General features: G+C 37.9%; 1 protein-coding gene across 1 annotated transcript in view; it reads left to right on the top strand.

Annotated features, from left to right (window-relative positions):
- Nucleotides 1-26844, top strand: part of akt2 (v-akt murine thymoma viral oncogene homolog 2) — a 33655-nt gene extending 6811 nt beyond the window's left edge. Inside the window, exons 2-14 of the mRNA XM_077248307.1 lie at nt 9079-9234; nt 9405-9533; nt 15187-15298; nt 15682-15829; nt 18939-19070; nt 19154-19219; nt 19314-19382; nt 19485-19607; nt 19778-19906; nt 21455-21669; nt 21752-21839; nt 22653-22755; nt 24449-26844. Coding sequence (XP_077104422.1) covers nt 9189-9234; nt 9405-9533; nt 15187-15298; nt 15682-15829; nt 18939-19070; nt 19154-19219; nt 19314-19382; nt 19485-19607; nt 19778-19906; nt 21455-21669; nt 21752-21839; nt 22653-22755; nt 24449-24528 — 1440 coding nt within the window. The 5' untranslated portion in view covers nt 9079-9188 and the 3' untranslated portion in view covers nt 24529-26844. The remainder of the gene's footprint in view (nt 1-9078; nt 9235-9404; nt 9534-15186; nt 15299-15681; nt 15830-18938; nt 19071-19153; nt 19220-19313; nt 19383-19484; nt 19608-19777; nt 19907-21454; nt 21670-21751; nt 21840-22652; nt 22756-24448) is intronic.
- The last annotated feature ends 503 nt before the right edge of the window (nt 26845-27347 follow it).

Genomic DNA, 27347 nt, shown 5'->3' with positions numbered 1-27347 from the left:
CTTGTTAATTTAATTTAAATTAATTAGGGATGCACCGATATGAACATTTTGGCCGATACCGATAACCGATAATTCTTTACATTTGAAAGCCGATAACCGATATATTGGCCGATAAATCTAAATTTAAAAAATGTATATACTTTGATAGCCTGTATATACATAAACAAAAGGCTCACCATTAAAAGCCTTGTCTCAAACACTTTTAACATAAATCAAACATATACAATACAGTATAGCCTAGTTTGAACCAGTGTAAGATTCCTTAACTTTTAAAATAAATTTTACACTCCTATGAGCAACTTTCTTTATTAAAAAAATGGTAACACTTTATAATACAGGGCTCGACATTAAGGCTTGTCCGCTTGTCCGGGACAAGTGGATTTTTTTTAGGACAAGTAGAAGAGAAAATTAGTTGTCCGACCGGACAAGTTAAATTTCAAACAAAATAAAATGCCATGTTACTTCACGTTATGTGCCACTCGTTACGTCTATTTTACAGATTTAATTTTACAGATTTGAAACGAAGACATGTCCTGAATGTGAATGGCCTGTGAATGTCCTGAATGTGACTCGCAGAAAGACGCGCACCAGTATGATGCGCATGCACAGACCGCGCGCCAGAATACAGTTCTCTTTCGCGCTTGAACGAACATCAACACACACAATTAAGCCAAAATGTCATTTGTCGAGTATCTTCATAACACAAGAGCAGTCTTATGATGGACATAAAGAGTTGTGACTCGTGAGAGAATGAGGCGCGTGTGAGATCCGCGTCTCTGTCCACAGCGGCTGCTCTTAAAGGGCCAGCTACCAATAAAGTGTTCTGTCAGTAAAGTTAATGAAAGAACAAAGGGAACAGAGAAAATTACTCACTGCTCTTGACTAAAGAACTTGTGTAGCTTTAATAAGGAGTAGTCTATATATAATTTATAATTTATGCTGCGCAGACTGTTTGATAACTTTATTCAATTTCTGTATATGTCCTACCTGTTAGACAGTTCATTTTTATCCAAACATCAATGGCTTATTGATCATTATAGCTGTTATCAATCATTTAGTTGTTATTGCTAATTTCAGAATTATCACTAATCTGTGTGTGCATTTGGTTTAGAACCAAACAAGTTGACTCATGAAACCATTTGTTTATTATATCGCAATCGCATATCACAACCGCAATATTGATCTCAATAATAGGAATATGACATTGTCCCCAAATCGTGCAGCCCTAGATAAAATTATAAAAGTGAAACATAAATTTACTTGTCCGAAGGACAAGTGCCTCAAAAAGTTAATGTCAAGCCCTGGACTTTATAATACGGTTTAATTTTGTTAGCATTAGTTAGCATGAACCAACAATTTTATAAGACATTTTTAAGAAAGTTGTATCTGTTAACATTAGTCAATGCACTGTGAACTAACATTAACACACATATTTTATTAACTACTATAACAAAGGCTATTGCTCTCTGTTAGTTAATGCATTAACAAATGAGACCTTATTGTAAAGTGTTATCAAAAAATCTATTGCCTAACAAAAAATAAAATACCTAAATAATGCAAACAAGTCATTGGATAACATTGGGCTGCATATAAAGAAACAAAATGGATCAATAAAATGGAATCGCCTCTGCACGGACAATAAGGAAATTATTTTTATCAAACCATATCGTTGATGAAAATAATACGAGAACAAAATAATGGTAGTTATTAATTATAACACAATATTTTTGAAAAAAATTAAACATTTTTAATATTACAGTGATAGTAAAAATCTTTAATAGCTTAGTTAGGCCTACTGTTTCAAATGACATTGCTGTGTGAGCTGCACGCGCTGAAGCTGAAGAGAACGAACGTTAAACCAAATCGCTTTACTAGAAGGTTAATCAACTCAACGGTTGCTGAAGAATGCAAACCCAAAGAATTTACAAATTTATTACAATAGTGAATACAATTATAATTATATGACAGTCCCAATCATAGCTTTTAATGTTTTGCATTGTTGTTCAATCTGCGCGTGCTTAAGCTGAAGAGAACGAGCACCGGGAAACTGAAGAACTTTTCTAGCAGGCTGTTTAAATCCACGAAACGCATCATATGTGAGATTAATCAGATATTTATTTTACATCAACTTTATATTACGACTTATCTGCACAAAATGACGTGAATGCACAATCGAACTTGTGCTGGTCACAATGTTGTAATCCCTTTTCTGGACGCGCTATTCCCACAACAACGCGCTGAAACACGGCAACTAAACCCAGAGAATTCACAACGTTTTATTACAATAGTGTTCTCATTATAATGGCATGTATATGACAGTCCCAATTATAGTTAGGAATGTGCATTGCTGTTTGAGCTTCGCGCACGCTAAATAGGCTATAAAGATGATCACCGGTACAATGAAGCGCTACTGCATCGTTCATTAACTCAACCAAGCGCATCCTATATTAGATTAATAATATAGGATAATATATATAATATATATAATAATACAGATATATATACACAAAATAAACATATTACAACTTACAATGGCACAGAATGCTGCGAATGCTCAAGAGAACTATGCTTGTCATGAAGGCTTAACTCCATAGATGCGCTCTTTCCACAACAACGCGCTCGTCGCGCTGAAACACTGGCGAACAAGAATTCACAACATTCTTTTACAGGCGTTTTTATTATAATGTTATGAAGCCTATGTGACAGATTTGTGCTGCACATGTTGCACTGAACTGTATCTTCCTTTTCGAAGTGAATCCAATCATTCAGAACCATCATGGCGAACAGCGCGCATCTCTCAACTGAAGTAAATAATCTATTATCTATCGGCTTTGATATATCGGCCAAATTTTCTTATCGGATCGATAACGATAACATCAAAAAAGACCATTTATCGGCCGATATCGATATATGGTCGATATATCGTGCATCCCTAAAATTAATTAATAAAATGAATACTGTATTAGACACAACGTGCACGGGTTGGCCTTGATTTTTTTGTTTTTTTTTGTTTTTTGCCTGATCTGGTATTCAGTTTCTGAACGGTGTAGGCACAAGCCAACAGTTTGGTGACGCTGTCTGAGCCTTATGTCATAATTTTTAATTAGTCACGGTAATACCGTATACCCCGGTAAAATAGGGAGGAGGTTTGACGGTATCAAAATTTGGATACCGCCCAAGCCTAATAAAAAGGTTCACAAAACTAAATAAAAATGTTTAGAAAATATGTAAGATAACGTTAATTTAGTTGTAGGTTACGTTCTCATATCCATTTTTTTTCTAATGTCACAAGGAATAATCTGGTTTACTGCTTTACATGATTCTTTATTAGTGTGGTTTGGGTGTCCTAAAGTGTTAGTAGAGTACTAAAGTACTAAAATAAACATTCACGAGTGTACCTTACTTCTTACCGCCGATTCCTGATGGTTTAGAGGACAATTACACCGAGTCGCACACTGTCGTTTCAAAGAATAGTACACCGGCGAGCGCAAAGTATAAATGCCTCGTCCATTTGGGAAGGCGCGGTCAGCGGAGGCTTGCGCTGCGGAGGCAGGCTAAAGTAAACAAACCTAGCAGGGCAACAGATTAGGTGTCCCTAAAGGACCCGCGTATCTAACTGTAGTTCTGCATTACATTAATTAATTTGCACGCAAAGTTTTATTTATTTTTATACCATGTATTCTCCGTGTTAATTCATGGCCGAATCGTGAGGCCCGTACCGATTCGGTTCAATACGAATACATGTACCGTTCCACCCCTACCTTGCATGGCTGACACCGCCGTCGGTGTATGAATGGGTGAATGTGAGGCAAATATGTAAAAAGCTTTGGTGGCCATTGGGTCTGTGAAAGCGCTATATAAATGCAGTCCATTTACCATAGTGCTTCATCAGATTTGTCGTGTTGCTGGTCTTGGCAGCCAATTATCTTGTCGCAAATATTGCATTGCGCACTGTTGGCATCGAGCCTGGTGAAATGTAGCCACACGTTCGATCTTTTCCACATTTTTTAAATCTATGGGGGTTGGGACGCTTACAGACTACAGCCTCACGTGTGAGCTATGTCTCTGGGCGTAACCAGCGTAAACTATTGTTTTTCCTTGATGATGCCTCGCCACAGCCAATCATGCTGCATGCTAATTGGCTCACTGACGTTGACGAGATTAACCCCTTAGATATCGAAATTTGGTACCCAACAACAAGACATTTTTTGATACTCAATGGTATCGAGGCAATTCTGTCAGTGCCTAAAAAGTATCGAACTCGATACCCAGCCCTACTGCCACTCTACTTGTCTTAGAGTAGTTTTTGCTGGAGTATCAAAATTGTAATTGAAAATCCTGATAAATCACTGGCATCTAAACAGTTGAACCACTGACCTAACCAAGCCAGTAGAAAAAAATCGTAGCACGACAGGTGAGAGGGGGGAACTGTCATCGCCAGTGGCCAATGCCTATCGATTGTCACAATAAAGCATACAATTGCGGTATTATCGAAAGATCAAAAATTTTAATAACGAGTGCTTGTTTAACAAAAGGCAAGTAAAACGATCAGGGTTACATTTTAGACACACACATACCTCTGAAGGGAAAGAAAAGTCCTCGGGACTTGGTACCGCATTACTCGTAAGACGTAACTTGCATTGGTCGTCAACAAGGTCAACAAAGTCCACCATTCTCCAGTTCTCGAAGCTCTCGAGAATTTATTTTGCTGCACACATATAATTTAGATGTGAAGGTGGTTGATGGCCAACCAACCACCCGGAGCCAGAGTCTAGCCCTGGCAGCATCGCGGGGAAACTTATTCAACGCACTTGAACATCTGCACCACAAACAAACACTTGCGTTCCATAATTGGCTCTCTCATCTACTACGCATTATCACAGTTTGACATGTCTGTCATTGGAAAGGTCTATAGACAATGCTAAGATTGTCTTCAATGGTGTTCAACACACACAGGCCTACCTCTGTTAAAATCTCAGAAAAATTGGTTTAGGATTTCATGACCCTTTAAATGATAGATCAAATATGATAGAGCAATAAAATGAACAGTGAAAGTAACAGAAGCTTGTACAATAGGCTACATTTTAATCCATAATTAAGCATGAAAATTACTTATTACTATATATTTGATACATGTATTTGCTAAACAAATGAAATCAATGAATATGATTCAATATTCTTTTGGTTACCTCTACCTAATATATTTAAAAATTACATATGCAGTGAAAATACAGGTATCGGTGAGTACCAAAAATGAAAGTATCGGTATCGGCCTAGTTCTAGAAAAAGTGGTATTGGTGCATCGCTAATATTAATAAGGAATAAAGTAAATGCACTAAAGAACTTATCAGTAGTTTTTAATCATTGCCAAATAGGCATTGTGAAGTCTAAAAAGAATTACCAGCAATGCCTTGGCAACCATCCACAATACCGTCAACTTCTGCGTCAGGACTCGACATTAACGCTTGTCCGCTTTTCCGGGACAAGTGGATTTTTTGAAGGGACAAGTAAAAGTGAATTTTACTTGCCTGACCGGACAAGTAGCCTGATTAGAACATCAATAACAAAAATAAACAAATAACTAGGGAATCACTAAACCGAGAGAATGATTCTGATTTTATTACATTTATTGTAAGTTGCGATCGATTGTGGATAATGTATTACTGGCGGTATGGTTGCGCTGTTGACGCTCGCGCAGCCTCTCTGAGAAATCTACACAAATGAGCGCAGCACACACACACACTCAGTTAACAACATACTGCCTATAAAATTTTTATATTAATTTTTTTTTAACATATGTTAAGCATCCTCAATTATTTTTCCTGAATACCATCACGACTGAAAATGTGACATTGATTTCCTACAACAGTTCAATAAACAGTTAAAATTAAGTAACTTACATTTTAGATGCAATATTGGCTGTTTTTGTTCTGTTTCAGCAGCGAAAATAGTTCCAAACAAAATCACAGCAGAACCACGGCGCATCTCACAGGAACACTCAACCTGTTTTCATTACTGAATGATTCAGCATTTTGAAAGAATCGGTTGAGTCAAAGATTCAATGACCCATTCATAAACATCTGTCTCATACTTGAATGAATCAGCCGTTTTAACAAATCGTTTGATTGAACGAATCAATGACTCGCTCAATAAGACGGTCGCCTGCCAGCACCTACTGGCGGTTAAGTGTTATGTATAAAAGTAGTGTCATTCTTTCCAACGTTTCTTATTTGTATATTTAAATCAATTTCATAACATTATTTTATGCAATTGTAATTTTTCAGTGTAAATTATTTAATTTGATCAGCCCTACCTAGGGTAACAGCCATATAGTGGCTTATTATTCTAAATAATTGAATTTATTGATCAAATTTAGGAATTTAAAATGAAAGATGAAGCATACATTTGATAAGATTGGGGGAGGAAATGCCCTTTAAAGATGCAGATATTACAATATGCCGATTTAAATATCAAAGCTGATTGAAAACTGTTGAGAATATTGCTTCCGAATAAATTAACACATGGAAAAAAAAATCCGGACAAGCAACTTTTTTACTCGGATAAGTGAATGACAGATTTACTTGTCTGAAGAACAAGCACATGAAAAGGCTTAATGTCGAGCCCTGTGCGTACAAGTGACAATTACATTTTGTTCATATGGATGAACAATTCTTCTCCCAAATTGTAATTTTGAACATGCCATGGCTTTATGCAGAACAAAACGTTTTCTTTCTAATGTTGATTCTGAAAACAGCAGGTGTCTTGTCTTGTTCGGTGTACAGAGTGGCGTGGTCACCTGTGGATCAGACTGGCTTCACTGCAGATTTAATTGGCATCTCCATGGTGATAGAATAACACTGTCACATTTCCCCGTCAGAAATGGTTTAAAAACACTTTGTGGTAAATGAGGCTCATCCTTGTCCCATGTCTGTGTTATTCTCTTCACACGTATTCTGATTTAAAAATCACAGCGTTTGCATTATACATATATTATCAGAGTAAAAGCCTTGCAAATAAGAACAGGGAATGCAGGTTTCGTGATAATTTTGCACTTTCATCCCAAGTGTAAATTAAACACATTTCTAAATTCAAATTAAGGGTTTTTAGAACAAATGCAGTATACATATAATCACAATATATATATAACATGTATATATATCATCATAAATTCTCATATTTTGATTTCATATAGCTATTAGCTTCAATAAATTATTCTTTCAAAGAATTGGACATCTTACAAAGTCTAATAACAAATGAATGTAGCCTATCTTATCTTTTTGAACCGAATTGCTCGTTCTTTTTAGGACTCAGTGACAGAGTTCAGGGCCGACGTGAGGTGAATGTTGCATTATACACATAAGCACTTTTAAAATAAAGCTGGTGATTCGCTTTCAACCCGTAGCCTTCATAATATCATCTTCAAGATGTGCAAGACAAAAAACTGGTTATCCATCAGGATCTGACCCTGATCCTTGATCAGCACTTTATCCCACATGTAAAGACAGTTTTATGTGAATAATGATGACTTGGCACTGTAGATTCATTAGTGCAGGTTATAATACCAATGAAAGTTTCCATAGTAAGTCTTGCACTCACCTCTTTGTCATGATCATCCCTCTTCTCCTACCCCCAGTTAGAGTTCAATATTGTATGGTGTACAAGATGCTTTGTTTTATTCAGTCAGATGAATTCAGCTGTTCCTCTTCTGTTAAAAATGTAATCCTTTGAGATGGAGGCTTGTCTGTTGTGCTGAATGCTGCATTTGTCAAGTTTACATTACAAACATTTCTGAACAGGTGGCATTCCTGTAGCTGTAGTCAGGTGACCATTTGTGTAAAATCTTTCATTTTACAGTCTTTTGAATTTTAGTTACAGTCTTTCGTAACCCAAAATTTGGTCGCTAGACCGTTTTGAGTGAGTCGCGGAGTGTGTAGTCAAAGAAACAACAACAAAAAAACCCATAAGTCTAAAAGATTTTCTGATGCAGCAAAACTTTTATTTTGAAAGATGTGTGTGAACGCTGTTGATTCTTTCAATTGTAGTTTAAGTAAAGCGTTTGAGAAAAATGCGTTGTCCTGATTCAGTATGAGATGTCAGGCTATATTGTATGTCAGCGCCATTATTCTAATGTTATTTTCGTAATTTGTTACAAAAGAAAGTCTCTCACCCTTAGGCCCTGTTTACATCTGGTGTTAAGATGAGCTTTGGTCGATCGGACCACCAACAAAGTTTAAGTCCTGTGCGTCTGGCAAGTGCACTTCTCACAATGTTTAGGTCAGTCTCTCTTTTACATATTTGACCACATGAGTTTACACTACGAAAGCAATTCGGTCAAATGTGTTTTCGACTACCTCTAGAAGTGGATCGAAACTGGACAAGTTTTTTGACCATTTACACCTGTCTTTAGCATCAATCACTTGTGATCCGATCAACAAAAACGCATCAATACCAGGTCTAAACAGGGCCTTTAAAAAACAACAACTTAACTTTCCTGTCAGACATTATACTGTACTCAATCACGCACTCTTTAATTGCGCGCCAATGTTGAGGTGCACAGTGTACTGTAAAAGACCAAATGAAATGACGAGCATGTAGTAAGTCATAAAATTACCAAAAAGTACCAATAAATGACCTAACTTGTATGCCGTGTGTTAGCTGGGAAGGATTTGGGTATGGTGTTTATTCAATTCATCAGGATCAGTGTCCTTATGTTTCAATTCAAAATTTGGGGCGTAGCTTAATGACTATGGGGAAATATGGGTCCCATGGCCAAACCAGTTGAGAAACCATGTTGGACACATTAATAATATAATAATAACAAACATAAATTCGCATTCACGCTTTTATTAAGGTATCGTTCACCCTAAAAGGAGAATTCTGTCATTTGCTCACCAAATGGTGTTGCAAACCTGTATAATTTTCTTTATTCTGTGGAATAAAGACGGTCATAGAACGAAAGGCAATGGGGTATAATGTTGCTCATAAATTCTATTTGCTATACATAAGCAATAGAAGTGCTTCTGTGGTGCTTTCTGTCATACTTTATGGTTGACATTAGTTTATTTGCCTTGATCCTAGGTGAGTCTGGCTCTGTGGTACTGAACGTCTGCCTGACCCGAGACTCGACGCTCCCCCTCCCCCAACCTCCCTGCCACCCTGCCCTACGCCCCACACACCCCTAACCCAGCATGAACGAGGTCAGCATCGTCAGAGAGGGCTGGCTCCACAAGAGAGGTGAGCACTGCTTGCTTACTCATTCATCAGGACATTCTGTATCATATATTTGAATTGTAAACACTGATTTGTTGTCTTCCTTGTCTGTCTTTTTCTTTATTTTCTCCCCTGTGATGACTTCATCCTCTTGCCATCTACTTCCTTGTATCTCTTCCTCCTCCTGTCCGCAGGTGAATATATTAAGACTTGGAGGCCCCGGTATTTCATCCTAAAGAGTGATGGCTCTTTCATCGGCTACAAGGAGAAGCCTGAGACGTCAGACCACAATCAACCGCCTCTTAACAACTTTTCTGTCGCAGGTCTGTCACAGTGCTCCCTCACTTCATGCAAACCAGATTCTGTACTTTTCTAAAATATGGCTCCCTTAGTTGGTTTATTATTTCTTACTTGCCAATTATCATTTTCAGAAACTGTTGCTAAGGCAAGGGATGTATATATGTATATGTATACAGGGTTTCCCGCAGAAAATGTGTTAGTTAAGGTGGTGGTGGGGGGGTATTTGGAATTGCATAACTCCTGACACAAATTAAGACAAATACTGAAACTTGAGTCTTATATCTTTTTAATGATGTAGTATAGTTTGTAGCGCGCACGTGTGTGTAGGCCAGTGTTAATTTTGGCAGCCATTTTTGATTTAATCTTCTAAAATGCTTATTGGTCTTAGTCACATTTGAGTCATTCTGTCTTTCATAGTTTTAGTTGACGAAAAGTCTTTGCATTTTTTGTCAACTTTTAGTCATTACTTTTAGCCAAGCTTTAAGTATTTTTGGTAGCTATTTTATATGTAGTCTTTAGATAGAAAATGTCATAATTATTCTCTCTAGGCCAATTCAATTAAGACTATGAGAAATTATTGACACTGAACTCTTTAGCAGTAGCACCAATTCTACATATCCCTTTTCCTTAGTTCCGTGGTTCTCCAATTTTTTTAGAGTGCCGTACCCCTCTTCCACTTAGACTGCTGTCACACCTTTTCCATTAAGGGACAATACTTGCCCCCTTTAATCAATTTTTCCATTTAATTTCTTTTACCTTTGTAATACCTTTAAAAAATAAATAATTCCTTAAATAAAACAATGTTCAAAAAATAGGCAATGTAAAAAATCGTTTAATATTATTAAAATATTTTATTAAAATCGCCAGTAGAAGGCGGTAACTCATTGTCTTTATGTGCGAGTCATCCATTGAATCTCACGATTCATTCAAAGCCACAGATTTCGTTGCAAAATAGAGCAATAAGCCTGACTATACTGTTTTAAATGTAGTAAATCACTTAATTGTTACCCTTTTGTTTTGTTTTTTAACTGTTGTATAAAATCAATGTCACATTTGAAATTGCGAAATTCGGGAAACATTGCATCAACATTAAAAACACTTCTGGATATCAGCCTGCATTTGGTTCGCACAAACAGCGCAAGCGGCTCGTGACAGAACACAGACCGACTGAATGACACTTCAATTTAAAAAAGCTCTGATTTGGGGGTTAAAATATTGAATTCTGGCATTTGTGGCCACAGCGGATTAAACTGAAACTTTCCTATTTCAGACGACAAACTACGCTTGGCTAACGTTACTATCTTGTTCTGTAACTCACTTGCCTAGTAACGATAGTAACGGTGCGCACGCGTTCGCGCTTTCTGCTATGACGTGGAGTGCGAGGTGCACTCAACGTTGCATGAACTTTTTGTAACAGTTAATTTTGTTATGGTTTGAACTTAATCCTAGTAAATCCTAGTAAAGGCAAAAAATATATAATACCTTTGTAATAGGGCTGGACGATATGGCCAAATTTTATATCACGATATATTTCTTAATTTCGGTCGATACGATAATTCCGATATCGATATGAACAATATAAAAGCCTCAGAAAAACTGCCAAGAACGCCCATAACAGATGTCTGTACCTACAATCTTCTGAAAAATGAATTTGCCAAGTCTATGAAATCTGCTGGAGTCTTTCGCTACTGCACCATAACAAACTACATGAAGCAATGAAATAACCCATCATAACAATAATATTCTCTTCTCAATACCTGCTACAAGACTATGAAAGCATGTGGGTAGCAATATTCAGTTTGAAATGTAATATGCAAAATGACAATGTAATATGTAAAATGGCAATGCATTTCTGTTTTTAAATTTACATTAGCCATAACATTTGTGCAACATTTGGTACACAAAATGGGGGAATTTTTTTCGGATTTAAATCCCATTTCCTGCATTTACATAAATTTAGGGACTATGGTGTTACAAAATCCAGGAAATAATTAAGTTGATTATAATGATAAATTCTGCCAAAAATAAAAGTAGGCTACTAAACTATGTATAACAAAAATATGTCTTACTTTTTTCAAGACTTGAGATAATCATTTTATAAAGTCAAAAATGTTCACCATTAATGTTTTGTGTGTAAATAAAACTGAAGTATACAGAAATTGAATAAGGTTATCAAATAGTCTGAACTGCATAAATTATAAATTAAATATAGATTAATCCTTATTAAAGCTACACACGTTCTTTAGACAAGATCAGTGAGTAATTTGCTCTGTTCCCCTTTGTTCTTCGGTTAACTTAACTGACAGACAGAATTGGCTGCTGTCCCTTTAAGATCTGTCGCTGATGAGAGGATCTTACGCATTTAATTTTCTCATTTAGGCTACTCTTAACTTTCATTTAAGATTTTATTTAACTCATTTAGACTGTTCTTGTGAGGATACAATTGACAAAACCGACATTTTGGCATAAATGTGTGTGTTATTATTCAAGCGCTAAAGAAAGAGAACTGGATTCTGCGCGTCGTGTGCGTGTGTGTGTGCGCGTCAGGACATTCACAGGGAGCGATACCTGCTCATTAGAACTTTCGGTGAGCTTTTTTTAGAGTGTGGACGCGACGTTCCTGGTCGCGGACGCGCGCATCGGCACAGTCTATCTCCTGATTCTCGTCTGATGTGTTCCCGCTGCTAGTCGGACTCGGCAGTCACACTCCTGCACATTTTGCAGCACGCTGAAACACAGAAACACCACTGAATTTATACCACTGAATTAGTCTTTCCTCTCTTATCAACTATTTCGTCTGCTTTCTCCTCACTTGTCGTTCACTCACATTTGCATTGCGGTCAGGGGCGCTCATTCTGTGGCTGAAACTTGCCGCGTTGGAGATCCGCTGCTCTGAGCAGTGGCTGCGCGTCTGTGGTGTACGTCATCAGGAAAGAAGCCAATTGTGTTCTGCTCTTTCTGACGGCTGCGCGCCTAACGTCAGTCAGTGACAAATGCTGCTATGTATATTGAAATATCGAAAATGTGTTTAAAAATCATATCACTGTTATCGAAAAAAAAAAAATCGCGATATATATTGATATTGAATTATTGTCCAGCCCTACTTTGTAACGAAATCCAAGACTTTGTATACCAAATTCAAGGCTTTTAAGGCCTTAATTTGAGATTATTTTTCAATGCTTTTAAGATCCGGCGGGTACCCGGTTAATGTGTCTTGTCCCCTCACAATGACAGTAAACTAATTATTAGGCTAACGTCACATTACATGAGTCACGTCACATAGTGGTGTATTTTCAGTTCAAAATGGCAAAAATAGACCAAAGTTTATTAGTTTGCCTGATTATTTTTGTGATTCGTTTAACATTTGTGACCTAAAAAAACTGTCAAGTAGGAAATGTTTAGTTTAGCAACTTACATCTTATCTCGCACTTGACCGAACTGTAAACTGAAGCGCGTCGAGTCGCTCCTGTCTATGAGTCGCTCTGCTAAAATTCGCGCTGCGAACATAAAGCCCGCCTACTTTTGATTTGATTGGTCATCTCAAATATTCTGACATTTACGAGCAGTGACAGACCAATGAGGCTCAGATGAACACACACACACACACACCCTGTCTTCTGTTTGTTCTGACGTGCTTGGCGCCGCTGCGGAAGAACGCATTAATATATATATATATATATATATATATATATATATATATAAAAATATCGCTGTTAATCTATTCTCAAAGTTGGTTTGGGATCATAAAATAGCTTTTTCGAATATCGTTATATTTTCGCGCAATTCCATGTGTAGCCTAGTATAGGCTATTTGACATAATTGATGCCGCGCCTACTGTTACAGATCGCGCAGCAGGGTATTTTCCTGTCAGGGACACAAGGTGTATACTTTTACATGTTACGTTGGGTGACGTTCCTCTCGTTACTCGTTACTTCCTCGCGAACTGAATCGTCTGAAGGGCGTTCAATCACACTCGACTCGGATTCGTAACAGGAAGATTTAAGTACATCAAGAGCGTTGGATGAAGTGACCGTGGATCTAGTTTAGTCTAGTGAAAGCAAATCTGCAAATGCATCATATTTTTGCCAGCGATGAAGATCTTTATTAGTTGAACATCTTCGTATGCTGTCTGTGAATGACTGATTCCACAGGACGATACATTCGATTTCATTTCATTCAGGTAATAAATTTTTACAACCAAACAGATTATTACGCCACGATAGCACTACTAAAAAGTATGACATTATCCATTTTTTGGACGTATACATTAATTTATAGGCTACAAAAAACACTTCAGAGTGTCGGGGCATTGGCAAAGGTTAACAGGTTAAATAAGATAACGTTACCATTGTGTACAGTTTATGAAATGAACACCCGCCATCCCGAGAAGGCAGGTTCACATAAAATCATTATGACATATGACATTATTTTTTGATCTAACGAGCATCTGGTTTGGCGATGCAAAAACGGCCTGCAGCCTATACGTCGTGCTTATTGTTTTTGCCTTCTTCCAATTAGCCTACTATGTAAAAAAAACAAAACAACGAAAACATGTTACTTGTTCAATTAATAAACAGTTTGTTTGATGACAAATCGCTAAAGATGAAATTGGCCTCCCTTTCTGTCATTGTGAGAGTGCTTTTTTTTTCTTCTCGTTTTTTTTCCCGAACGATATTTGACTTTTGCTCCTCTATTGTCGAATGGCATTTTTGGCAGAAATTCACATCGCTATGCGTGGCGAACTTTTCTCAAAGACTTACTTTTAGTCATTATTTGGGTAGCACACATATTCTGAATGCCTTCGACAGAATTCAAATGAGCCATTTTAATCTGCCAGCGATTAAATATATATATATATATGCACCTAAAAAGAGAGGGGGAAGTTATTTTGATAAAAGAATACAAGGGCACACGAATTTAAAAAACAAATGTGCATGAATAACTCATTTAGTAAATGCTGTATTTTGTATTTTCAAAATGGTCAATTTTGATTTCATGGTGACTTTAACAGGATAGTGGTATATTATGGCAAAAACTATTAGTTTGTCTGGCCAATAGGAAATGGAGTCAGTGTTCAACAATACCTTTTTATAGACTTTAATTTGACAAAAGTGGCACAGAAATTACACATTTAACATACAAATCACACATTTAACTAAAGTGTAAATACGAATGTTTGAAAAAGTATAAAAACAAACTATAAACTACAATTTGACCAAAAATGAAAATTCATTAAAAAAAAATTACTTGTTTTAGTTATTTCATTATTATATTTTTTCTTGAAAGTCTTTGTTACACACTTTTAGTTATTATAGTAATTACTATAAATTGTGCTTAATTACATGGAACTAACCTAATCCTAACCCTGTAGTAAGTTCTTGTAGTTAATTATTATTACTCAGTACTTAAATATATAATTACACGGTAAGACGGATATCTTAAAATAAAGTGTAACCTTTTTTTATTTTTTTCAATCAATGTTGGTTGGCCTGGTGTTTAAATCTCCCAAACCTGGAAAACCGTGTATTCAGTCAAAAAGAACCTCTCAATTAAGACGGCAAGAGGCACAGCTCAAATCACAGTTCACTTTTAATGTATGGTGTTTAGAATTTTTTGACCCATTCAAGAAATTTAAATCCCCCAAAAAACTTTTTAAAAATGTAAAATCCTTTGCAGAGTGTCAGCTGATGAAGACTGAACGACCTCGGCCGAACACGTTTGTCATCCGCTGCTTGCAGTGGACCACTGTTATTGAACGCACCTTCCACGTGGATAGCAATGCTGAAAGGTGAGGAGATGAGATGGAGCGTCCTGCTAGAATCAGTGTCTTTGGAATGACTGAATTAATGGAAGAGAGAGAAAAGCTTAAGGATATGTTGAATGGTATTTACTGGGAAAGCATATTTGGTTGTATTAACTGGATTTTTGCCAATCCAAACAGGATATTACTCTCTGCCCGTTGCTTAAAATTAACCGTAAAGTAGGTGAAAAACATTTAGGTGGAAATAGGAGTTGTTTAGGTCATTAAAAAGCCCAAGTCTTCCAAAAGGATAGTAATCGGGTACATGAGAATAGTGTAGGATCACACAAAATAACAAGAGGAAATCTAACCTACTTTGCTACTTAGATTTAATGAATGACTAATATGATTTCATCTTGATGTCTATGCAGAGAGGAGTGGATTCGTGCTATCCAGGCTGTGGCCAATGGGCTCAAGTCCCGGGAAGAGGAGGAGCCAATGGACATCAACTTTGGCTCCCCTGGAGACAACAGCCTGGAGGGGATGGAGGCTGCGATCGCAAAATCCCGCACCAAAGTGGTGAGTGCCGTGCCTCTACGTGTAGCCACAGTCTGGTTGTTTGGGTAACATGATTCACTTTTCTTTAAGTAACTGCCTCATTTGAATGCTGTCCCAAGCAACCAATTTCCTGCATAGCTGTGCTAATTTCATGTCTGTCACCTTGCACTCTCTCTTGTCAAACAATAGAATTTTATCTTATATCAATATTTCATATCCATTTATCATCATGTAGAAGCCATGTAATGCACAAGATATATAATTTTTTTTAAGTAAAAATTAGTTCCTAATTTTTTGGAAGTCTCCTACAATAAGTTTACATGCATCCGAGGTAAAAAAACACTTTTTTATAATATACATTGCAGCATCATCTCTTTTCTCACAGTGTCTGAAACGGTTCAATCAAGGATCCAGATCCTTTTCGGGAGCCTACTCTGCTCTGATTGGTCAGATGGCCCATTCTGTTGTGATTGGTCTACTCTTCAGAGTACAGTGCATTTCGGAAATGGAGAGGCCATTACCATATCTGAATTTCTGCTCCGGAGGCTTCCTCAGCATTAGCATACATAGTAATGCGAACAGTAACAATGGCGTTGATTTTACCGTATCATTTCGAGCGTGACAGACTTTTCTCACCTCAAGCTCATTGAGCAGCACATATTTTTTAGACGTTCATGTTAATAAATGAGTGCCTTCACACAAGGAGCAACACGTGAGCGTGAAGCAGTAGCGTCGCGTGTGCAGCAGTGAAGCAAGGGTTTCGCTGCCAAGTCTAATTTTGCTCCACTGCTCACACTCAATTAAAGTGAAAGCACACATTTGATCGACAAAATAAATATGATTTCACTCAAAAAGTGATCAATGCACGGAATAAGCATGTCTAGTGTTTTAACAAGAATTGGAGTGTCAATTGTTCTGATCGTATTTTAATAGGATTTTATGACAACAACTACAAAAGATCACTTACAAAACATACAAGAAAAGAAAACCGTGATCATTACACGCATATTTTTAATAGAAAATTTAGACCTAAGTTGAAATGGCTTAATCGTCATGTCAATTTTATTACAAATATTCTACAAGTTGAATATATATAATGATTAAAAACAAAAAACGTTGAGAGAACTTGCCCATTGTTTGAAATGGTGATTTTGTCTGCCTTCAAGAGGAACAGCACATTCTATATTGAAGTATGACAATAAACGACATGATCGGAGCTGCTTTCTTGGGTGTTTGAGGTTTACCATTTACATGCAAATGTTGTACACATGTTAACAAACTTTCAAGACTATCAAGTTTATAAATGACCAACTTCTAAAAACAAATTTATAGTGGTCTTTGTAAAGAAATGCTCAGCTTTGGAGCCGCTGCTGTGACGCTGTACAAATGCTTCCATTGTGCATACTCTCGCGAGTCTGCAGCTGCAGTGATGTAGTTACGCTGACGCAAACTTGTGGTGTGAAACTGCCATGATTTGTCATTCTTTGGAAGTGCGTGCAACGTGGATTTGCAGTGCAGAAAACGGCACCGTCTCGTCATGTCTACAGCATAAACCAAACACCTCTAGCCGTCATCTACATCTACAGTGTTTGAGGGCAGGTCAAAGTAGACGTTCTTCACGGGCAGCCAATGAAGAACATGCGTGTAAAGACCGATACAACGATGTATCGTCACATACTGCTAGTCGATACGAGCTGCTTCTGTATCAATTCCGCAGCATGTGTACAGCAGTGGACTGCGCTTAATTTGAATACAAGAGTAGTGTTTGAAACCGATTGGAAATGTGCTGAAATTAATGAATATAATATAATATATAGGCTAGAACAAGGTTTAATCCGGCCCACAGAGAAACATAACTGGGCTTGCCTGATATAAAGAGACGTAATCCCACAATCAGAGCTTCACACTTGCGCAATACTGAAATATCTGCTAAGTGTTTTACTTATTTTTCTCAACCTGGCAACCATGTGCATACGCTCTGTCTCCACTGTGGATAAAAGCACCGGCTTTCTGAAAACACCAGTAAGCTTGAAGTTTATTGATTTCCATTTCGATATTCTATTCACAGAAAAGTGTAATACTTCAAGTCCGTGTTTAATTACGGGCCTTAAAGAGAGAGAGAATTACCTCAGTCTGTGCTGCGTTTCTCTAACTGAAGCGGTGAGTTTTAGTCCTTCAAAAACAGTAATGTTACCAAATCCTTGCTGAGAAAGAGGAGGTAAAATTTTGTTCAGACCCGTATCGTGATAAATATCATATCTTGGCCCCTGTATCGGGATATGTATCGTATCGGGACTTTGTTGCTGATGCACAGCCCTAAGGCTAGCATTATGCAAATGTTACAAACCTATGTAGGTTCATGCAAGAAGTAATGGCGCTTTTCCACTACACAGTACCAGCTCGACTCGACTCCCCTTTGTTTGGTTTTCCACTGTGTAGAAGTTGTACCTGTATCTGCTTTCGGGTACTTTTTTTCGTATCACCTCCGGCGAGGTTCTAAGCGGGCTGAGGCGAGCTGAGGCGACACTAAAATGTGACGTGAAACACTGCAGACTGCTGATTGGTCAGAGAGAATCGTCACTATTCACTGCTTCATCATTGCACGTGCCAGACGGAGCTATTTTTCTCAGCAGTGTTTCGTTTTGCTGCCCTCAGCCTCTCCTGAAACAACGTTTGTCTTCTTGCTGTGAGAAATAGCCACATCCCGAGGGTCAAAAACAGCATACACTCCATTGTCCTGTGTGTGTGTGTGGGTAGCGGGTAGTTCCTGTGGCGTCGCTATGACGACCAGTTACTATTGGGGAGGTACTATCTGTAATGGAAAACGGAGCGAAAAGCGAGCCAAGTTGAGCTGATACTGGTAATGGAAAAGCGCCATAAGACTGGAATTACTGACAGCTCGTTCAGGATTGAAACTTTGCTGACCTTTTACATTCACAATTCACATACAGCTATATTACACACTGCATGAAAGGTAGTATCCGAAGAAGCATAATGGGGCACGTTTATTTCATTTAACTGTTTTTGTATGCAATGATTCAGATCTGCATCACTGTAATTCAATTCAGTTTTATAACTGAATTAATTCATATGAAATAAACTTTAACTTGATTTATTTTTTCTTCCTCAGACAATGAGTGACTTTGACTACTTAAAGCTGCTGGGTAAAGGCACTTTTGGAAAGGTGATTCTAGTGAGGGAAAAGGCTACTGGCATGTACTACGCCATGAAGATTCTACGTAAAGAGGTCATCATTGCTAAGGTGGGCACCTCACAAATCAAAGTTTAAAATGCTCATGAATTATTTGTTTTATAATAATGGTGGTGTGCGTGTGTCTGTTTCAGGACGAGGTCGCACACACAATCACAGAAAGCAGAGTGTTGCAGAACACACGGCACCCCTTCCTTACAGTATGTCCATCTCTTTTTTTTTTCTTTTTTTTTTTATTGCACATTTATCTTGGTTTTAGATTTAATTAAAAATGTTCAATCTTTTTGGCTACAGACACTAAAATACGCCTTCCAGACACGAGATCGTCTGTGTTTTGTCATGGAGTATGCAAATGGAGGCGAGGTTTGTCACATCCTCTCACCCCTTACAAAAACAAACTAAAAAAGTCTTCACCATTCGGTCTCTTTTAAAATTCTGTTTTGTCTCCTTTTTACTTGTTCCCAGCTGTTCTTCCACTTGTCTCGAGAGCGTGTGTTTACGGAGGATAGAGCTCGCTTCTATGGGGCTGAAATCGTTTCAGCATTGGAGTATCTACACTCTAAAGATGTCGTCTACAGGGACCTAAAGGTTTTCTACTTTTATGTGCTGTGTAATTATTGTGAAAATAGTTTAGAATTGTGTTGGGAAAGGATGTCATGTAATTGTGTCATAAACCACAAAGGCATGAAGTCTGTGTTCCTTTTTTACCACTAATGACAGATTTCCTAATTCTGTTTGAATTGTGTTTTTCTCTGCAGCTGGAGAATCTAATGCTGGATAAAGATGGTCACATAAAAATCACAGACTTTGGCCTGTGTAAAGAGGGCATTACTAATGAGGCCACCATGAAGACATTCTGTGGGACCCCAGAGTACCTTGCTCCTGAGGTACTGCCAACTCACTCCATTAACATATTTTCTCAACCAATTTATAGATCATAGTTTGGTACCAGATTAAAATGGAAAAAACACTAAATCAGGCTCATCTCTGAATCACTCATTTTCTGACGCATGATAATGTTTTTTAGTGTTTTTAAGGCACAATATGTTTGATTTTGTTTTATTTAAAATATTTAAAAATGGTGCATTCCCGGTGTATTCTCATTGTTCACAGTTCATCAGTGCATGTTCCAAAGAAAAAATGTAATCTTCGTAAGCTTTCATCGTTAATCTTAACCAATATCCAAATAGCAAATTATGGTTTAAGGTGCTGTTTTAGTAATCCAGCCTTCATAAAATTTTTTCCAGTATTTGACATAGTAATTTACCGCTTGTTAAAGGTGCAATATACAATTTCTGAGAAACACTGTTGATTCTGAAATTCAACACCCAAACAAACACAACCCTCCCTTTATTGCTCCGCCCCCAAAATAACACCATGCAGCACAGTCAATGTCTTATCAGCTGGCACATCAGACTGTCCCGTTACTACAGATATTTTTATAACAACATCATATCTTGTTTCTGTTAATCATCATAGCAAAACCAATGTTAGTCAAGTATCGAGCAGAAAGAAGCAACCTCGGCATCTGTTTTCAGGCCTTCCCACTCTCTAATGTCTCTCCAGCGCCGGAAAGCTTCTCCAATGCTAACTTGGGTCCTAGCTCTTGCCTGATCATATTCCCCAGGCCTTTTCCCATTTTATAATTTCTCAGTGCTCATCGTTGATCATTGTAGCCAATCACAGACATATCCGATGTGCGCATGAAGAAAATGGCCAATTAGAGGCGTTTACGATTCTGCTCAACAGTGCTCAAAGCGTCACAGTTTTAAAATTTCAACTTTTGACAACACTAATCTTTTCTCAGAAAAACAATGCTACAGGCAGTTATTCTACTTTGAAATGTGCGTTCCGTGTTGGAATGTCTGTTTTTGTTTTGGTCTGTGCGTTACCTCACACTGCCAGTTTGCCCAATAGTATTTCGACTATGTCGCCAGTTGGTGGAAAACACAGCATAATGCAGCAATGGAAGCCAGCAAACAAGCTGGGTCAGAGATCGCAAATTCTACCAGACCTAAAAAACCCTCGGCATCCATCTAAAAATCTCTACGAGCGGTAGCATATCAAAACGTGGATAAATCAACTCTTCAAATTAGTGTGTAAGTCTCCTCTGCTTTCACTGTCAAGTGCGCTCGCTCCCATCACGTGTCATCAAACTGGCAACCCGCATGAGCGTGGAGTCTGAGGGGGCGGGGGAAACAACTCTCTCCAATATTTAGAATTTGAACTGCAGTACCCATTTCAACCGCTAGCTGTCAATATCACAAACTGCACCTTTAATGTAATACTTTAATGTAATGTCTCTCTCTCTCTCTTCTTTTTATATATATATATATATATATATATATATATATATATATATGTGTGTGTGTGTGTGTATATATGTATATGTGTGTGTGCTCCCTTTTTCATCTCCTCTACATTCTTTGCTGTAGGTATTAGAAGACAATGATTATGGCCGTGCGGTGGACTGGTGGGGTCTGGGAGTGGTCATGTATGAAATGATGTGTGGTCGGTTGCCATTCTATAACCAGGACCACGAGCGTCTGTTTGAGCTCATATTAATGGAGGAGATTCGCTTTCCTAGAAACCTCTCGCCCGAGGCTAAGGCCCTGCTGGCCGGCCTGCTTAAGAAAGACCCCAAACAGAGGTTAGAAGAGCGCCTGTTTCTACTTTTGTTGTAAAGAAGATTTTGTGTATGTTTTAATAACGTGAATTTGTTTTTTTTCAAGGCTTGGAGGAAGTCCTGAAGATGCCAAAGAAGTGATGACACACAAGTTCTTCAATTCCATGAACTGGCAAGATGTCCTTCAAAAGAAGGTAAAAGAGTTTAAGACAGTGAGAGAACCGTTTCATCGGATGAATTCATCACAAGTTAAGAGTACACTGTTAATGGGTGCATCTCAGTCAGCTCCCGAACTGGTGAATCAGTATATCGTGTTCATGAATTCAGGCACTGGTAAGGACAGTAAAGGAAGCTGGCTCACTACACGTTGGGACATTGATGACTCCATTTCCAGCGACATCTTTCTGACATAACTTGTAATGTTATTTAAAGAACTTTATGTTAAATACTTTGCTTGTACAATTACCTGCAACATTACAGCTGTAAATAAATTAAAAAAGTTAGCTAGATTATGTTCATTATCTGTCTACCGATGTATGTTTATGCTGAAAAATAATGGTTTGTATTTTTTAAAACATCTGTCGCGTGTCGTTATGTGTAGTGAGTTGACTCTTTGGTTTTCACGGTGCATTGTGGGACTTTTTAGGGAGAGAATGTTTCTGTGCCCTGGAAGGAATGAGACTGCCCTTAAAATGCCCAACACCCTTTTCAGTGCCCTGATTACTGAACTAGGGAGCTGATTGAGACTCACCCAACGTCTTTGACAAATGCTCTCAAATCTTGTTTGTGTTGGTGTTCAAATGGGGTGCATCAGCGTGATTGATTGCATTGTGATCAGAAGAGCTTTACCCTCAAACCAAACATGTTTATTTGTAGTTCAAAAGACATTTAACATTGAACAGTCATTTATGCTGATTTTTGCATGGGGCTAATGAGGGATGTGAGAAAACCCAATGCTCTCTAGAGTTTTTTTCTCAGACTCGCCTCTCTCCTCCTGTTTACTGCAGCTCATCCCACCCTTCAAGCCACAAGTGACCTCAGAGACAGACACACGCTACTTTGACGACGAGTTCACTGCACAGACCATTACTGTCACGCCACCTGACCAATGTGAGTACCTCAGTCCTTCCTCACTGCCTGTCTGCATGAGAGGAGTCACAACTCTTCAGTGCGTTTGAGAAAAGGAGTAACATCGGAGGAGACACTCTGGAAAATAACTCCAAATAGTGATGGAGATAAATTTTTATTTTACGTATTATATGTATAATGAATTATCGAAAAAGAAAAAATGTAGGGTGGTTATTTATTGGATTTTGCGAGGTGGACATTGCACCCAAAAGTGGAGGGTTAAAGGTGCAGGGTTTATTTGATTGGAGAAGTCCAGCATACATCAACAGAGTCTGTCGTTTTCACCGGAAGATCCAGTTATGACAATTTAATTAACCCTGACATATGAATTAGGTCAGAAATTACCTATTTTGTTTTTTTTTAATAGAATGGTTTATTAAATCTTTAACCCCAACCCAAATTATAGTTTTTTTTGGTCAGATTCATAAACACGTCAGTTTTATTCAGAGACCCAAACGAAGCAAAAATATGGAATTTGGTCCAGTTGCTGATATTTTTATGGCCAAAAATTAAGATGCAATTCTGATACCTTGCTATGTAAATCAGCTAGATCTTTATAACAGTATAATACACTCCTTGCATAAAATGTGTATAAATATCAGTTGTCACTCCTTACAATATATATTCTCCTAATAATATTTGTAATGAATAAGATATTGTTTGCATCACCTCCTGTACTCCTTGACGCTTTATAGGCTATATGTTACCTTTTATCGGAAATATCCCATTAGATAATGCAGATAGAAGGTCTGTCTCAGCTTTCAAATTCTGTTGATTTTTATCACGAAATTCAAAGAATAAATGTAGTTTTGGTGCTCTTTATGGTGTAATGGATCACTCGCTGTCGGGGGCGTAAAAAACGGAGAGAAAAAAATCAATTGATTTCACTCCGAACAGAATCTGAATTTTTACATTAACGTTCATGCGTTCCTACATAAAACCACAATACTAACTTATTTATATACAACATTTATATTTTCCCTGGTTTCAAAACACGCATCATGCTGGATGTTGTGATGACATGTCCTCAGAAAAATTCCTGAGATTCAAAAGCAAATAAACATGAATGAAGTTCAGAAGGCATGTTGAAAGATACAGAACAACTTACTGAAATGTTTCTGGTCACATGTAATCAAAAGCGGAAAGAAGTCAATAAATTGTGTCATGTTTACCTCAGGAAAGCTGTGCTATGTGCATAGCTCAATAGCTAGAATAAAATAACTATGGACTATTTATAGACTATTTCACCATGTTACTATTTAACAACAAATAAGTGTACAAACATAAACAAAAAAGGTGTAGAAATATAGGTCTATTAAAAAACCTTTACAACTCAGTTTTGTTTATTATACTAAAAGCCTTTTAGTTGTTAAAATATAAACTATTAATCAGACAAAACTAAGCATGTAGAAGATTGTGTACAACAGGTTTTTCAGCAGTTTCAATCATGTTGATTCTTGAGGCCTTCGAAATTTGCGTATCAAATAAGATATTGTAGGCTTTATAGGGTTAAACATTATTTAAAAAATGAAACCTGGACGGATGATTTGTTCACAACAAGATCAATAACTTACATTTAGACAGAGATAATAGTAGTGATGGATAATAATGAATAGAATAAATGACTTGAACAGATTTGTTTTTTTCCATTGGCCTGTGTCTCCGTTGCTTGCAGATGACAGTCTTGATGCGGAGGACCCAGATACACGTACACACTTCTCGCAGTTCTCCTACTCAGCCAGTGTGCGGGAGTGACCACACCACCCCCCCTCCCTTCCCCTCCCCACCACTTTCTCACCCTTACCAGCAAACCGGACGCCCCTCACATACACAAACGCAATCTTGTACAAGGACACGTCCACCAGCAACCCAAGCCTTCTGAGGAAGCGGGTTCTAGGTGGGAGTACGGCATCTGTGAATGATCCCGAACAGGTGGTACCCTCTGGTCAGTCCTGGTTTACGATTGGCTTTCCATCCAGCCAATCGTAGCCTGACACTACACACTGCAACACGATCCACCAATCACTGAATAAATCTCAACCAATCAAGTACCATCGAGAACACAGCTCAGCACCAGCAGATTTCAGGACACGCTCACACTCAACACTGGACTACAGGACTAAAGCCTCTTGTAAACACAAATATTGAACATACTCTAAATCATCTTGTGGGGACAAAAGAAATCAAACAATTTGGACTTTTTTCCCCACTGATTGTTACAGTTTTAAAGCCATATTTCTGCAATTGTACAAGTGCTCTTTCTGGAACTAGCTGTTACCAATAGTGTTTTTACAGCGGGAGGACCGATGATGGGGTAACACCGAAAGTAATAGTGCTGTTTCTCTGCCTGGGTAGCGTACCGAATGCTGTGCGTGCGTGTGCGGACGGACGGATGTGTGTTCTCAAATCTACTTCTTAAACTCTGTGTCTTTTTGTTTCAATTTTTGTACATGGGCATAACGTTGAGTAGTGGACCTGGGTGGGATTGTTAGGGGTTTGGGAGGCTCACACACACTATAGATGTGAAAATGTTTGTGCTTAAAAGGGAAGAGAGAGGAAGACATCTCTAGCATGTTAACAGGGAGATTGTGGTTTCCTCCCCAAGCGGGAACCTTGAAACCGGCTTTCTGGAGCGGCCTTTTTCCAGTTTTCATCCGCTGCCCCAGAGGCTTGATGTTCCAAGGTCAGTGTATCATAGAAACTCTCCATCATGTTGTTTTCATTCTCTCAACAGTTTCGCAGGCATTGATGTTGAAGTTTAGAGACAAACGTACAGGCAACAACAACCAAAAAAAAAAAGAGAGGATTTTAATGTCCTTTGTCCTGTTATTTAACTGCAATAGCTACTGCGTCAGCGTGACTGACTGCTTAAAGTAGCAAACGGTGGAAACGCGTAACTGTGTGCCACTTCATTGTTGTCGCAGCCTTGACACTTTTTTCATTTCTCCTTTTTTTATTAGTGTAGTAAGAAAAGAAAAAAAAAATGGTTAGGATGTCTGAGAGGAAATGTTCTACTTGATCTCCAGATGTGTAATGTAGGCGTGCTTCTCCAGACAGAAGCTGTCACAACACACCGCTTAGATGTGTGAGGTGTTATTTTCTTCTTTTGCCTTTTTAAAGATTCTTCATGTAAGGAACATCAAACTATTTGTTTTTATTTTATTCATTATTTTATTTGGATCATTTTTTTTTTCCTTTCATCTTTTTGTTTCATTCACCTACTCCCTGAAATTAAATTGTCTCGATAAAATATATATAAAATATATATTACAGTAGTAAAGTTTTCTTTTTGTTTGTTTGTTTGTTCGTTTCTTTTGTCCATTCTTCCATTTTGTGTGAGTGTGTGCTTCATTTGTGCATGTGTGGGTGTGTAATAAGGTTGTCACAGTATATATTTGCAACGGGAAATGAAAAACCTCCTTTAAGATATGACGATCCTTCTTGTTTAAACATGATATATATTACCATCCCTCCTCCATAGACTTACTCATACAGGAAGGTCCACAATCTGGTTTCAACAGCAGGGCCGAACTGAAGTGCTTCTACGGGTCTTAAACGCATCATGCCCGATTGGCCGTCTAGGTTTTGAAACAGCCCTTGTTGCCTTGACTGAGAGAGACCGCTAGATGCTCCATTTGCCTGTGTCATTAAATAATACATTGCTCCGTACATAAATAACAATTGTGCACTCTCGTTCACACCATGAATGATGCTCAAATACAGTTTTTAAAAGAAACTTTTGGGTGAGACATGAGGGGCAAAGATCTGAAGTGGTCTGCTGTAGTGGTTTCATCCATCTTTCTTGTGTGTGTATATACCTACCTGTTGGACAAATCAGCTTTGAAGTGAAATTATTTTGCAACTTTAACCATCGACTGTTCTGTTCTGAATGTGATGAACAATCACGAATGTCATCATTGATGCACAGTTTGCTTTTTTAGTGCTGGGGATGCAAACGTTAGGGGAAACTTGAAATATGTCAGCAAATTTTTTTTTTTTTTTTGCCACGGAGTGCTAAGGGTTATGCTTTGCTATTAGGACATTCATGCAAGTAAATTCTTTTACCAAAAACTGTATGTCTGCCTCTTTTACTAACCCAAACAGTGTGTGAAATTAACCTAATGGACAGCAAAATCATTCAAATATTTATCATATTGAAGACGTTTCAACTTCAAACATATATTTTTTAAAAGTATTCATTTAAATTTACATTTATTCATTTAGCTGACGCTTTTATCCAAAGAGACTTACAATTGCTATGTATGTCAGAGGTCGCACGCCTCTGGAGCAACTAGGGGTTAAGTGTCTTGCTCAGGGACACATTGGTGTCTCACAGTGGATTCGAACCTGGGTCTCTCACATCAAAGGCATGCGTCTTATCCATTGCGCCATCACCATGCCAAATTACCTGTACATGGAGATAAAATACGCCCTTCAAAATGATTAAAAAAAATCTTTATAGAGGGATCATGATTGACCATGATTAGTCCCACAACAATGAGACTGCATGATAATTCTACCTCAGCAGGGGTCTGGATAATAATTTCTACCTAAAAGCTTTTATGGCCAATAAA

The sequence above is a fragment of the Siphateles boraxobius genome, unplaced genomic scaffold (assembly GCF_051911475.1).
Source record: "Siphateles boraxobius isolate OS27281-9 unplaced genomic scaffold, OSU_SipBor_1 30, whole genome shotgun sequence".
NCBI classification, from domain to species: domain Eukaryota; kingdom Metazoa; phylum Chordata; class Actinopteri; order Cypriniformes; family Leuciscidae; genus Siphateles; species Siphateles boraxobius.
This window is presented reverse-complemented; position numbering and strand designations above follow the sequence as displayed.